Source organism: Nymphaea colorata, unplaced genomic scaffold (genome assembly GCF_008831285.2).
Source record: "Nymphaea colorata isolate Beijing-Zhang1983 unplaced genomic scaffold, ASM883128v2 scaffold0243, whole genome shotgun sequence".
NCBI classification, from domain to species: domain Eukaryota; kingdom Viridiplantae; phylum Streptophyta; class Magnoliopsida; order Nymphaeales; family Nymphaeaceae; genus Nymphaea; species Nymphaea colorata.
In genome coordinates, this window is record NW_022204749.1 from 16,233 (window position 1) to 32,290 (window position 16,058).

The 16,058-nt window shown below is 41.0% G+C and overlaps 1 protein-coding gene across 1 annotated transcript; it reads left to right on the plus strand.

Annotated features, from left to right (window-relative positions):
- Positions 1 to 9,676: 9,676 nt before the first annotated feature.
- On the plus strand, positions 9,677 to 11,094 carry LOC116268374 (uncharacterized). The gene is made up of 2 exons (XM_031650046.1): positions 9,677 to 9,736; positions 10,327 to 11,094. Exons 1-2 carry the CDS (start codon positions 9,677 to 9,679, stop codon positions 11,092 to 11,094), a joined length of 828 nt encoding a protein of 275 aa, XP_031505906.1.
- Positions 11,095 to 16,058: the final 4,964 nt, after the last annotated feature.

Genomic DNA, 16,058 nt, shown 5'->3' on the forward strand with positions numbered 1-16,058 from the left:
GCGACCAGCCAATGGAAGCTTTACCCGATCGGGGGAGAGCTTCGACCATAGTTTTGGACCTGCATCTTTGGAGCCAACATAACAGCTTCTTGCGCTAATGCGATTGCTGAAGCAGCAGCCCAGGGGTATAGCTTGATTCCTGAGGACATCACTACCTGCATCAATACTGTTCATTTCTCTTGGGCATGGAACGTAGGCCTCTACCAACGTGCAGGACAGATGAGTGCAGGGGACTACGGAAGGGCTTTAGCTGCTGCTGGCAATATGGGTTATTCCTTCAATTTACTCTCTTCCACAATCACGCTTGTTCAAACTGGCGGCAACTGGTCCCTAAGTGCAACCATACTCATCCGTAATGATGGAGTGGCTCCATTCTACTATGACTGAGTCTTAACCTCATCGTTTAAAACACAATTTACCCGCTTAGTAGCAATACTTCTCTAACTTGGCTGCTTCCGTCTGATACTGCCAGTCTTACAAGCAGTAATATACCAGTTAATCCTCCTCTTTCAAAAGTCTACCTGAAATTTGCCAGTAATGACACAACAATCCCAATCAATTTCGCCCTCAATTAAATATCAGCAGGTGGTGTACTTTATATCGATGGGTTAACACATAATGATGATAGTTCCGCTTCAGGATCAACGTCGTTGGGGCTTATAATTGGAGCATCGGCGGGAGCAGTTGTGTTAGTTGTCGCCATCATCATCGGAGTGGTCTGGTGGAAAAAGGTGAAGAGACAAACATCAGTATCTTCAAACAAAACTGAAAGCTTTGAGTAGTCTTACACAATGCAGAAATCTTGATTTTTATCCTTCCTCTTATAATGATAACAATCATAAAAAAGTTCATGATGACTTAAAAAGGAATCAATTATCGCCTTCCTCCTCCATGTAAAGCTCCTCCACTAACCTCTCCGGCTTGTATAGTATCCCTTGTATCGGTGAAGCTGGAAAGTCTTACGATTGTAAGATCTGACGTCTTTGCAAAGGACCATTCCCTGGAGATAATGTTCGAGAGCCTTGAGTTCAAAATCTGTCTTGCCGTGGTAGTAGGGAAGGATAGGGATGCCGTTGTCCAGCTGTGCAGCATAGGAGTAAGCTGCGTTGTCACAAGCACCATCTCTGACATATCTCGGTCGACCACTCGCAAATCCTTGCAGTACATTCCTTCAGGAGTCTGATAGCAGTGCTCTCGGAAAAGTCTGTGGTGGATGTAAATGCCTTCTGGATCAAGATAGTCCAGCACTACGTTTGCATAGCAAGAGTGACTGGCTGTGAAGACAATGATTTCAAAGTTGGCAGCCAGGTTTCTTAGGATTTATTTCGCATGGGGACGGATGTTGATGCCGGCCTCTATTACTTCCCCAGTTGGGAAGGTGATGGGCAGCTTGACGTCGAATGGAGGAGTCAGGGTGTCGTTACAGTGGATCAACGTTTCGTCTAAGTCAAATATGACAGATTTTCGACCTATATGAGATTACGATTACCTTCATATCCTGGTCTGCGTGGCAATTTTACCTGCCTTTTTCTCATTTAATCATCAGATGCAAATTGAGAGTTTTAAAGGATTTTGAGGATGTGAAGAGAGGTGAGGAGATGTTCTCTTGCAAGTGATTTGTCATCCTTGTAACTCTTGATGATTTCTGAGATGTAGTAGATGTTGTGGCGTGGCGAATAAGGGTCTTTTTCGAATGTATGCAATTCCGTATGTTAGGGTACCTGAGTGACGAACTGCTTCAGACTGGTCTTCTGAATGGTCTGCTCGCTGGCCTTTCGCTCCTCCTCCCTTTGCTGCTCCCGCTTCTTTCGTGCCTATACCAACTGCTGCTTCTCTTCGCGTTTTTTCTGCACATGTCGCTTCATGTCTGCGATCTTGGACTCGATGAAAGTCAGCTTCTCATGCAGCTTTTGATAGTCCTGGCTTTCTTACTGTGCATGGCGCTCCTCATTGAGGTTCGGACTGCTTGAATTTTTGTTTAGTTCCCGGCCCTTATCCTTGTTGTTCTTACCATATTCTGGCGAGGCATCCTCTCTTTCTTTGCGCTGGTGCCTAGCAGGTTCCTTTTCTTCATTCTCTGCCGTTCTGCCTTTCCTTGATGCAGTGTAGGCAGTCCTATTCTCGGACTGTCGGTATCTGTTCATATCAGGTGAGTTGTGTTTTCTACTCTCCTGTTGTTCCCGACTGCCCTAGAGACGAGCCTTTATCGTTTAGTAAGTCCTTGGTTGTCCCGTTCTTTGGGGATTATTCCGGCCATTTTTTTATTAGTTGGATTTGGTAAAGTCGTTTGCTTGTCTGGTCCGCATTCAAATATAATTATCATCGAATTCACTCTAAGTGCCTTATTAGATTTGATTTTCTTCAGCTTTGAAGAATAATAAAATGGATCCTTAAAAAAGTATAGGAGGCGAGGAAAACAATGAAACGTTCGATCATGAAACCCTCTAACAACTTAGAGATGATCTCAATGCACTCGCCGATCATTAAAAACGATCCTTCGAGGTACTTCAGAACGATTTTCATGAGTATTTGGATCAGTTTTCCGAGGAGGAAGGTCTTTATGCTGCCATCGGAGAGAGCGTAAGATTGAATTTGGAGGATTTTTGCGAAATTTGAGCGTGACCATGGAGTAAAAATCGAAAAACATCGGGTGCCTTGCCCAAGTGGGATGTATGTATGACCTTAATTGAGTAAAGATGATCGACTACCTCAACGAGCAAACCTACCAGCAATCACTTCTCTCTCAAAAGTACGAAACAGTCATCGAAAACCTGCAATACTAAAATGGATGCCTTTCCTCCAGGAACATTAATATCGAGGTCAATATCCCATCACTCAGAATGATGTCGAGTACTTTCGGCAACGCTTATAAGCCACTGAGAACCAACTGGAGAACATAGTGACACAGGAAAGTGAAGAAAAAGCATAGACTGGAGAGAAATAAGAAGGAGCCAGTTGCGACTACCAGAGTGCAAGGGATCGACAAGTTGAGTAACTATAGAAAGAACTCGAAAAGATCAGAGAAGAAATCCAAGCATACAAGCAGAACCATCACCATCGGGAACAAAAATATGAAGAATCTGCCAATACAAAATATATGCGGATCAGGAGCGAATACAATATTCTGCCAGAATCATAGGTATCTAGTCTGAATCTGCACCTCTATCAATGCAAAAAAAGGATATAAATACTATAAAGCGAAAATATTCGTCTTCAGAGAGAACTCGATATTACTCAAACCAAAGTGAGATCTAGGAGGAACAGCAAGACAGTTGCAGATATCAAGGAAAGCAAATATTTTGAGCTCATTCCTGAACAACCTGGAGACTAAACTGAACGGAAGAATGAAGATGCTAATGAATAAGTTATTCATGCCTCACCATCCGCCTCGCCATCTGCCTTTTCCATACTCCACAAAGCCAATTTGCTTGGAGATATAAAGGAATCCTTATAATCATCCAATTCCGGCCTTGATGCATCAAACCGCCTCATTTACATCTCCTCTAATCGTTCTCTCTTTGCCAATTTGGAGCTGCATGATCTTGTTAGAGACTCGTCAGCTAACCTTAGGAATAACAACTCAATCAAAGGCTTCAAAAAACTAGAAATCGATAGTGCCATCCTTGAGGAAACAATAGATTTAACTCAATAAAAGCCATTAAAAGTGAGTGTTGGGATAGACACTTAACGGAAATTTGTTGAAGAGAAAGAAACAATGACAAGCGTGCAAGAAAGCTCATAGCCATCTTCATTCTGGAAGCGAGTGATTGTCAAGCCAGTTATGGACATTTTGATGAGGATGATCTGGAGAAAAGGATCAGCTGTGGGCTGTATAGGATGATAACTTTATCTTTCCATCTTACTAATCATACCATCTCAAGCCATCAAAATCCTCTCTTCTTCCTCTAATCCCCTCGCCCCATCGGAAAAGTTGATTATTCTACCTTTTTTCCGTTTTTCTGGAGGAATGGGTAGGTGAGTCTATTGGTGGAATTATAATATTCAAATGGATTCATAGGGAGTGCGAGAGGAGAAGCGGGGTGCCCAAAAGGCTCGAGTAAAAGTGGCGATCCGGGTGCGTCCCTTCATAGAAAAGGAAAAGCATGAAAATGGATGCATCTAGTTTCGATCAGATTCAGAACTAGTCATCGGCAGCGACCGCAGCTATAAGTTCGATCGCGTCTTCCGAGAAGACTCACCGCAATCAGCAGTATACGAACAGTGCATACGAGAACTTGTACTCAATTGCTTCGACGGGTACAACGCGGCAGTCCTCGCATATGGCCAGACAGGCAGTAACTTTTCTCCTAGCCAGGCGGAAAGACATTCACGATGGGCACCGCGGCCTCCAACTTTTCAGACCTCACCAGCATCGGCATCATCCCAAGGACTGTCTACGAGATCTTCAGAGAAGTCGATGAACGCCGGGAGAAAAGCAGTGTAGAAGTGCGCGCATCATTTATCGAAATCTACAACGAGCAAATCATCGACCTTCTCTCCGATGCTCATCTCAAGGATCCCAAGTACGCCTTTTTTCACATAGACACCAGAACAACATCGCAATAAGGGAGGAAAAAGATGGATCAGTGACTCTCACCGGAGTCAATGAAGAGGTAGTGGCTGATGCAGACCACATGTTTAAGCTTCTGGAGAGCGGAAGCAAGAGCAGGACAACTGCCAGCACTCTCATGAATGACGCCAGCTCCCGCTCTCATGCCATATTCACAATGACCATCAAACAGTCCATCCTAATCGGCAAGGGCAAAGAGCAGGAAGAAGGCACGATCACAGCCAAGTTCTTTTTCGTAGATTTGGCTGGCTCGGAAAGAGCGAAAAAAACTGGCGCCACTGGAGCAGTGCTAAAAGAGGGTATTAATATCAACCTCGGCTTGCTTGAACTTGGTAATGTGATATCTGCTCTTTCGACTATCGAAAAGAATAGGGAACAGTTCATTACCTACCGAAACTCCAAACTCACCCGTATTCTTCAAGATTGTCTTGGTGGTAATTCTAATACCTACATGATTGCCTGTGTATCTCCAGCTGAAAGTAACTATGAGGAAAGTCTTAATACACTCAAATACGCTAGCAAAGCCATGAACATCAAGAATACGCCAATAGTCAATAGAGATGAAAAGACACAGCTAAGGCAAAGAATAATGGAACTCGAAGAAGAAAATCGCCGATTAAGGCTGATGCTGGCTGAAAAGGGAGTCCGCTTGGAAGATTTATAGCCAGTATCAACATCACATAACAATTATAACTGAAGAAATTGAGGGAATAGCTGAAGGTTTTGAATAGAAAGTTTGGAGACGTATCATCATAACTGCAGGTGAAAAGTCATAAACTCAACTAGCTTGAAATTAAAGCATATGAGACAAGGCGCGAAAAAGAAATGCTGCATATCACTATTGAAGAGTTATTAAAAGAGAATCCACATTTAGCAGAAAGCGAAGCATCTCTGCACTGAAGTAGAGACTGGAAGAAACTGACAAAGATCTACCTGTTTTGGAAAAGTACATGAGCCAGGTTCAATCATTAGAACAAAGATTGGCAGATCGTGATAGTCTATTCAATTAACTCCAAATGGAGTACAACAAGTTGATGGACTTTAGCAAAAAGGAGGAAATTATCCTTCTCAAGAAAGTCAACCAACTTCAACAAATTAGTCGCTAGAACCAGAGGCTAAGAGAGGAAATTCGCAAACTGTCAGAAATGAAAGAAATCCCAGTCTAAAATAGTATTTCCATGACTGAAGGCGAAGAGGAAATCATCTTGTAAGTAGAAGCTGCCAAAAACGACCTTATAATCCAAGAAGGCCAGAAGATGTACATAGAAAAGGAAGAGATAGTGCGCCAAGAGATCATGGAAATGGATAAAAACATCGAAGAAAGGGAGAAATTCCTAGAGAAGATGAGCAGAGAAAATATGAAACTAGGGACTGAGCTAGTTTCTAGTTTGAATCAAAACTACCACGAGAAGATAGTGACTCTATAAAGAGAGAGGAAAGGGCTGCTGAACAAAAAGATGAGGTGAGCGCAGCAGAAAAGGCTAAATTTGCCAGTAAGATAGAGAGCTTAGAAGCTGAACTCAAGGACTATCGCAAGAAAGATAAGGAGCAGCGCAAAAAGGAAAAGCTGATGGAAACTCAAAGCAATCAGATTAGAGACCTTGGTGAAGAGATCAAGAAGTTCAAGGTTCAAAAAGCAGCACTGGACAGAAAATATAAGGAAGAAAGAAGCCAGTTCGACAAGTTAAAGTCAAAGCGCCTTAAAGAACTTATGGTTGCCAAGAAAGACAGCTTCAAAAAAGATGGAATCATCAGAAAACTCACCATTGACAACTATAAGAATGTCCAATTCAACCGTAAGAAAGACTAGTAGATTCGAAGGGTCAAAAAATTGAATGAAGCTTTAAAGACGATCGCAAGGCCTGGCAAGAGAGCCATCCAAAGAGGATCACTAACTCAGTCCACAAACTTATAGCAATCCGTGACAGCAGATGAGACCTACTTATAACAGGAGCAGATGTAGATCGTTGAAAGAATCAAGCAGCAAATTTTGCTGGAGATTGATCGTGAGAGCGCCCTCCAGAAATACGAGAGAAGCATGAACTAAAACAATCAACAATTGTAGCTTCTATACGCAGATGACGCCAGCTATAGGATACAGCTCGAACGGCTGCAGCTTGAAGAGGAGGAAAGAGAGCTCAGTGAAGAAGATCTTGCGAATAGGGAAGAACTCAACATGAGGATCGAAGAGCTCAAGGAAAGAATCGCTTCCTGCTCCGATGGCCTCAAGTATAACCAGCATCACTACTCTAATATCATGGCTTCCCACTTCTAGCCTTTCGACATGTAGGCGCAGATAATCTACAACCCTGCCTATAACTCCATCCCCACCCTCAGAGTCCTAATAAAAGCTCTATTCTTCTCGCTTAAAAATCTCCTCTTCGAAAACAACTTCCTCGTGAACCGAAACAATGAGTATGAGATTTAAAACAAGACTTTGAAGGAAGAAATCATCAGTCTTAGGTAACAGATTATGTCATTAAATGCCTAGTATTGCCGAAACCTTAGCCAGGCAAGAGAGGAGCTGATGATGAATAGATTTGAATAGCAGGAAATGCCACCAGCCAACAATATAAAACGCTTAGAAGAGAAATAGAGAAGAGAGTTGGAAAGAAGAATCCAAGATCTTTCTAAAACTAATCGGCAAATCACAGCCGAATTAGAAAAGAATCGCAGGAAGTGCGAAGTGGTGCAGGAAAAATACCAAAATATTAAAAATTTGGTCAGCAAAGATAAGAATATCGGAACTCAGGAACTGCCTAGTTTCACCAAACCAGACAGGAGAACCTAATGACAAGCAAAGCAACAGAGTCCTTCTTGAAGAACTTGACGGCATGCTTGACAACATTGATCGGCTAAAAAGGTTAAAAGTTCTACAAATCTGGATGATTATTCAGATCGGGACTACAGAGAAGCCAAGGAGGAAAGGCCAAGCTAAAACTAATCTGTTAACCGATGGGAGTGTATCAGCAAGATTGACGCTCATAACAGCTCAGTCCTATCAGTAGCAGTCCATGAAAGCTTGCTGGTTTCATCAGCAACAAAGAATATCCGAGTCTGGGACTTATAAAATAAGAAAATCATATCTGATTTAACAGGCCCTCAACTGGCAGGCAGCGTTAAATTTGTACTTATTGATCCTGTACGTGGATTATTCTTGTCAGCATGCGAAAAGACAGTCACCATTTGGGATTTAGTTACGCTGGAAGTACAAGGAACTCTAAAATGCCATAAGGATGAAGTTAGGACGATCCATATACACGGAGATTACATCTTTACAGGTGGTAAGGGCACAGCCAACGGAGGCAGTTTGCTTGTTTGGGATTTAAGAAAGCTAAATCCGAACCAAGCCCTGGAAGAAAAATAAAAGAACCAAGACATCTTCACTTTTGTAATTTTGGATTGATTTAGACTTCAAACGAGAACATACTTTACTACGGCACTCGCAACCACAGCATTCGCAGGATGAACATAAACAATTTCGACATCCTTTCTCCCTTCTAGCCGCCCCATCTGGACTCAGTCACGGGATTGACCGTATCGAAAGGAAAACTGATCAGCGGATCTAAGGACAAACATTTACGCTTGTGGTCTCTGGACCATTCAGTTAACAACTCCAAACATACACTTCACATCTTCAACGATTATGTCAATGCTCTTCACAGTAATAAATCTTCTATCAAGGCCCACTTTCCCACTCTTTAATCTACGCTGGCTCCAAAGATGGCCAGGTGAAGGTATGTTATACCAAAAACGACAAGCTCGAGATACTTTCCGGCATCCTGACCCATACGCAATCAGTCAATGCCATTTCAACTCTATACGAGAACCCTTATGGGCTGGTTACTGCGTCCCAGGATAAGACGATAAAGCTGTGGCAGCCCACCAAGGAAACCTTGGAAAACATCGCAAGAGAAAACTATTTTTGACGATTTATATTTTTCGTAATATTCAGTACAAATTAACCTATCTCAACAAATTCATTCAAAATGTGTTCAGATAGATAAGGATTGCAGAAAAGTTATTTTAATTGATATTGATCCGATGAAGAGGACAATCTGATGAGGAAACTTCTTTCGAATTGTTGATGGATTACATTCGCTAACTTGTTTTGCTTATTTATAGTTTAAAGTTAGATTTCAAGTTGACCCTTATAATCTGTTCAAGATGGAGCTAATTTTCGCTTAAAAGTGGGTAATTTAATCAGCGTATTTTGATGAATCGTCTGAATGATTGCGATTTCTTCTTGAATCATTTTCATGAGCTAGCTTTCATTTGCCTGATGAGAAAGATATAACTTTGCTTAAATGAGTCAGGAATCCTTAACTATCTGCGTTACAGGCGCTGCCGGCCAAATAGCCTACTCCTTCATCCCCCAACTTGCCAGCGGGGTCTGCTTCCCAGGCATCCCCCTCCACCTACGCCTCCTCGACATCACTCCCGCCCTCGACATCCTCAAGGGAGTCTCCTTCGAACTCGAAGACTGCAGTTACGAACTTGTCCGATCAGTAAAACTCCCATCATATAGGTCCGCTACGGAGACAAGCCATAGGAGATGTTTAAAGATGCAGACATCATAGTATTTTTGGGAGGCTTCCCCCGCAAGCCAGGCATGTAGCGCAAGGACCTGCTGCAGATCAACAAGAAGATCTTCATGGAGCAGGGAAAAGCCCTGAGTCAGGCAAAACCTGATGTAAAGTGTCTTGTGATTGCCAACCCTGCCAACACCAATGCTTATATTCTCAGCCATTTCGCACCAGGAGTAAAAAAGAAAACATCACCTGCCTCAGCAGATTGGATCATAATCGCGCCGTCGGCCAGATCATCACCAAAACTGGCTGCCAACTCAGCGATATCCAAGGAGTATACATATTCGGCAATCATTCCCTCACCCAATACCCCTCCATCAACAACATTACAGTCAAAGAAAAACCCATTTCGGAATATGCTGATAGAGAATGGCTGGAAAAATCATACATCCCTCGTGTACAGAAGCGAGGAGGCGAGATATTGCAAATAAGAGGAGGAAGTTCTGTCTTTTCTGCTGCTAAGGGTGTGCTTGACCACTTGAAGGATTGGTACAACGGATCCGATCGAATTGTATCGATGGGTGTTGTGAGCGAGGGAGATTACGGCATTCCTAAAGGCATTTGGAGCAGTTTCCCAGTAAGATGCAAAAATTTTACTTATGAAATCATCAAAGATTTCCCTATTTCTGAGTTTTGTAAAGCAAAAATCGCAGAAACTGTCAAGGAATTGCAATAGGAAATCCAAGGCGCTGAGATTGAATGATCGAATTATTTAATACAGGATATTATTAAAAACAACTAAAATCTCTTATTTATTATTGGATTTTCTTCACTTTAGAGCAAAGACCTAGAGGCTTCAACAGAAAGCTAATTTGCAAATTTAGGCTTCATTTTAATATTGATCGGGTGTTATCAATTTAATGTTATCTTTAAGTTCCAACACATGTCCTATTGATAATTAGTCGAAGCCATATTAATTTGATTATTACATCATAGTTCATTAGATATGTAGGGAAAAACCTTTACCGTCTGTGTGACCGGAGCAGCTGGCCAGATCGCCTACTCTTTCCTCCCCCAACTCTGCAAGGGTGCCATCTTCCCCGGAGTTTCCATCAATCTCAGACTCCTGGACATCACCCCCGTTCTGAATGTCATGAAGGGCGTGGCCCTTGAGCTCGAAGATTGCAGCTTCCCCCTCCTGAAATCGGTACCTGATTGCTTAGATAGGTGACCTATGGTGACAAGCCAGAGGAACAGTTCAAGAACGCCGATGTGATCGTGTTCATCGGAGGATTCCCCAGAAAGCCAGGAATGGAAAGGAAGGATCTTATGCATCAAAACAAACTGATCTTTGTGGAACAATCCAAGGCCTTGAAGGTGGCAAGCCCCGATGTCAAGTGCGTTGTGGTTGCCAATCCCGCCAACTCTAACACCGTGATGCTCAGCCACTTCGCTCCCCACGTCAAGAAGGAGAACATCACCTGCCTCACCAGGCTCGACCACAACCGCGCCATCGCCCAAATCGCCGGCAAGACTGGAGCCAAGGAGACCGAAATCGAAGGAGTCTATATCTTCGGAAACCACTCCCTCACCCAATACCCCTGCATTAACAACATCAAGGTCAAGGGAAAACCCATCTCTGACTACGCTGATAAAGAATGGCTCACCAAGACCTACATCCCCAAGGTCCAGAAGAGAGGAGGAGAGATCCTGTCCGTCAGAGGAGGAAGCTCAGTCTTCTCCGCTGCCAACGCCGTCATTGACCACCTCAGAGATTGGTATCTTGGCTCTGACAGAGTCACCTCTATGGGTATCGTCTCTGAAGGAGATTACGGAATCCCCAAGGGACTCTGGACCAGTCTGCCAGTGCGCTGCAAGGGCAACTTCAAGTACGAGATCGTGAGAGATGTTCCTCTTTCTGATTTCTGCAAGGGAAAGATTGCGGAGACTGTGAAGGAGCTTGAAGAGGAGTATTACTTCTACTTCCAGAAATGATTCATTCGCAAGCAGATCTCAGCAAATATCATAATAATCTATTTGATTCAAAGGTTAGGTATCAATTGGCGTTTTTTTCCTCATTTTTTATCGTGGATCAAACGAGCAAGTTGTGATATTGTTTCTTTATCAGGTTTTCCTTTTTCAAGGCCACTGTATACACCTATCCAATTTTTATCATCAGTGCAGACGCTCACTTAAAATTTGCCAGTTCCTAAATAGGTTTTGTTTTACTTAGTTGGGTCTTTATGCCTTGGATCAAGATATCCTTCTCATTTCCTTTTAGCTAGCGCTCCAATCTTTCATACTCCTTTTCGTAATCACATCGCGAACAGAATTAGACTCTAACGTACTTTACAGTATATCTCAAAATTTTGGTAAGGATCATCATTAAATTATAATAAATAATTTATCTTATCATCGATATAAGGTCACCTTTTGATAGTTTTTCTTGATTTTATCTTACTAATCTTCTATTTACTGTTTCTCAAGGTATTTTTAGATTCATTACCGCTTTTATCTTTTGTCGTTGAGCTGGTGGATCGAATGGAACTCTTTCTTTGTGGTGCTGGCTCTTCATTTTATCTTTTTGAAAGCCATTTCAAAATATTTTTCAGCTATATCGTCTTTATTATGGATTCCCAGCACCTATTTTTATGGTTTACGCTTTTTTGGCTCATTTGGCTTTTCATTATAGTAATGATCTATTTTTATGGCGCAGTTTATATTGGTCTTATTGTTATTTTTACCTCCTCTTTCGCAGTTTCTTTTAGAGTCTATTGAAATCTTCTTGGCGTTGGAGTGACTTATAGTTAAAGACTTTGCTTTTTAGTAAGACTTTTGATGTCTTTTTGGTTTGACTTGAGCAAGGCACAACATCTTTAGTTTTAAACTTTGCTCTTTCAAACGCTAGCTTCTACGCTTTTCTTGCTAGACTGTATTGACTGATTCTTGCTGAAGGTTAAAAGATGATTATAAGATCGAATCTCTTCTGATTGTGGATAAGAGATCCTTATAAGTGAAATCTGATTAAGGAGTATTTTAAAGGTTTGGGAAGGGTCCATAGTTCTTGAGATAGTTTTATTTGATGTGTTGTACGTAAGGAGATTAGAAAGGGACATAGATAAGGTAAAATAGAATGGCAAGGGCGTGATAATGCTTTGCTTAGCTCAATTTTTATTAGCTTTCAAATCTAACTTCTGTTGCCAAGCTGAACAAAGCCATGGACATTAAAATGAAGTTTAAATGATGCTTCTTGTACGTATCTCCACTTTTTGGAGGTTTGAAATGTCTGTAGCTCAATGTCATGACATTTCCAATCGAAAATGTCTTTAGCTATGTCTGGATTACTGATTTTTTATTTGACGAGATTTCGCCTTTCCAAAGATTCTAGCAAAGGATAATGAAGTTAGATGTATGGTCTCTATCATTTAAGTAGCTTTCCCAATGGTCAAGCAAGTACTTCAGTATATTTCTCTTTATTTAATATTCGTGAATCTCGTTATTTCTCACCTTTTTGATCCATTAGGATTGCCTAAGCAAGGTGGCAATAATACGAAGGCCCTTCTTGGCAGCAGATTGGGCATTTTTATGTTTTCTCAGCTGAGAATTAATGGCACAATATTGAAGATAATATTCTGCTAGTTGCGTATGGGACTGAACTTCCTCTTCAGAAAGGGAAATAGAAGTAGGGGTATCTTAAACAGTGATCCTTGAGTTAGTCTTTGAGGAGTTGGTGATTTAAAAATTGTAAATAAGGCCTTCGAGGTAATTAGATGCTGTGTTTAAGTCCCATTTTATTTGGCTCAAACTGACGATGTTATGCAAAATGGCAACAATCAGTTCTCTCCTTATATTACGGCAACTTTCAGCTGCATACTATAATAGTTGTTCTCCTTATTTAAGTTTCATGATGGCAACATCATATTACTTTTTTTGAGAGAGGGCATGAGCGGCTTCATTAATTTTGGAGATGGCTTCGGTGAGTTCTTAATGTTGTTATGCAATATTCGTATTGCAGGTTTGCATCTTCGCTCTATTTCCAGTCAAATTAGATTTATATTTGCTTATAAGTGATGGAAGGGAATGGAAAATATATTTTTCTATAGAAAAATTCAGGAAAGTTATAAAGTTTATCTATGGATACGCTTGATTATGCTCTTTGGACTTTGTTCCCTATTATTGAATACCATAAAATCTTAACATCCAACCCAATAGATATTCTTCTCAATGCCATATCTAAAGTTAAAAACCATCAAAAATCTTTTATTTTATTAAAACGAGTCGGTTTCATTTCTCGTGATTAATAAGTTGAAGTAAATTTAAGATGTGTTAGATAACTGATTATACCCAGTTATAAATAAAATAATTATGCACCACTAGCACCTCATACAATAAAAGCCCTCAAGCCCGACTCTGCATGAAAAAAACATCGCGATGCTGATCGACAGCCTCCGAGAGAAGGAATCAGGGCTTAGGAGGGATCAGATTATATCCTCAATCATTGATGAACCTCCAAAATCTTACCCCAAACTGCTCAATAAGGATTTTTTACTACGCTAAGCGCCTCTACACGAGCGAGAAAGGAGCGCCAGCAAGATAGCATCGCAAAATATGATTGAAGGCAGAGCCAAGTATAATCAAAAAGGGTTTTTTAAAGCCCTCTAGTAAGAGCACAGACTCATCAATCTTGAAAATATGCAAATGCTCGGCCTAACCATTCAAAAAGTTAGCTATGCCCAGAAAAACAAGAAGAATTCCTGCTTTGAGTTAGGCCCTGAACATGCAACTCTCGGACTAAGCCCAGAGGTTCTAAGCTTTCAAAACACATAAAAATGATGTCAAACCACAGTTTCGCTGACTCCAAATTCCAATTCTTAGCACGCTCCAATCAAAACAGAGTAAAAAGTTCAAAACGCCCACAATCAATTAGAGTCCGTGAAAAATCATCACCAGAAAAAGATACGCGCAGAAGATCAGTAAAACCAGTCAACTCTGAATATTCCAATCCCATATACGATGCAAGAATTTCTTCATATCGAGAATTATTGTTCCGAATGAATTGGAGTTATGGAAACTATTACGATATGTAGCAACCCGAAGAGATAGGAACCTTGAGAGATCGAAGGTTGAAGGCATGGATCGGAGGAGGAAATAACAGTCCGCTTGTGCGTTAGCTCATCAAGCGTCGTTTTTGGTGGCAAATCGTATAGTAAAGGAATTTAGATGTCAATTTCGTATGGACTCAGCTCAAGGTCAACGACTTTTACAAGAAGCAAGCCAGTGCTCCGTTTATTTCATGCAGGAACAGCGAAAACCCATGTAATCAATGAGCAAAGAACTAACTAAAGAAACCAATAAGTAGCTAACTCGCAGGTCCAAGCCCAAAAAATAATAAAAAAGTAAAGATGACTAATTTCTGTTTAAGATTATGCCCGAATTTTAGCGTCCTGAATTTTAAGGAGTCATTAAAAGTCTTAGAAACAAGTAACTTTGGTAAAGACAAAACATGCTAAAATTAAATGAACAAAAAGTGAACATTAAAAGATGCATAACCATTTAACTAACAATTTCTATCTCGGCAATAAAAAAGCCTGTTTTATAACTTAAAAGAGTACTACTAACTTACGGGAGGCCAACTTTTCAAAGTAATCCCCTTAACGTTTCACATAAAAAAAGGCATCCGCGATCCTCAATATAAAAGATTTGTCGGCTATCATAAGAAGCGTCAATCAGTAATCCGGAACAAGAGAGGGATAAATAAAACGGCCTTCCAATCGGCCGACCCATGAGAAATATTTGGATTGTTAAACCAGGAGAGCTTACAAATCGAGGCAACGGAATCACCGTGATTGATTAAGTCTATTAATTAGACGCAATCATGAAGAGTGAAGGGAAGCATGACAATGGAACCGAAAAAACCTTTATTGTTCAGCTCTATATCGATCGTCCCTTTTTATACAAAAGAAGAAAATTCGATATTCGCCACTATATGATGATAAGCCAGCTCAACGGCGTCTTCAAAGCCTTCTGGTACAAGGAAGGATACATTCGAACCACTTCCTATGAGTTTGATGTCTTCAATTTCGAAAGAGAAATTCACCTCACCAATGATGCTGTTCAAAAATATACACCTCTTTACGGAAGGTATGAGCCTGCCAACAAGATAAGCTACGCAGAATTCCAAAAATATTTGGATACTAGTCACCCTAAGGAGAATCTAAACTTCGAAGAAAGGATCTTACCGAGGATGAAGGCAATTTGCTTAGACGCTGTAAAGAGTGCCTTTGTCAAACTTTCGCCCTAAAGACTAAAGCACAACTTTTAAATATTTGGTCTGGACTTCATGATTGATAGCTAATTCAATCCCTGGCTCATCGAAATCAACACAAATCCTTGCCTTGAGTTGGCTTGCCCTCTATTGAGCCGTATTATTCCTCAAATGCTTGACCAAGCATTGCGACTAACTCTTGATGTAATCTATCCTCCACCTTGCCACTACCCAAACACAGCAAAGCATTTAGTCCCCGATGCCTCTCTCTAATCACTACGATTCGAACTCATTTTTGATGAAAGAATTGATGGACCCGACTTGAGAAATCTTTACAAAAAATGTAAAAACAACCTTCTTGATGAGATTGGAAACATCTCTGACGATGAAGTTTACCAAGATTGCGGACCAAGTAATGTTCAGCTTGATGAGATTCTATGATACTTTTATTTTTCCAGTTTTTGATATTCTAATAAAGGAATGAATTATGATCGTAAATGCATTAAATCATTTTAAATGTTGCAGATAACCTTGGGACGGCAGTTGCTTCTTGGATACTGATTTAAGCCTTGTAATTCTTTTTTCAGTTTTCGGAGTCACACAACTTTGGGCACTAGAGTGAATATTCGAGCAATGAGTGCAAATACGCTGATTCTAACCGTCGACGCTTGACCTTTCCACGTAGATAATCCTT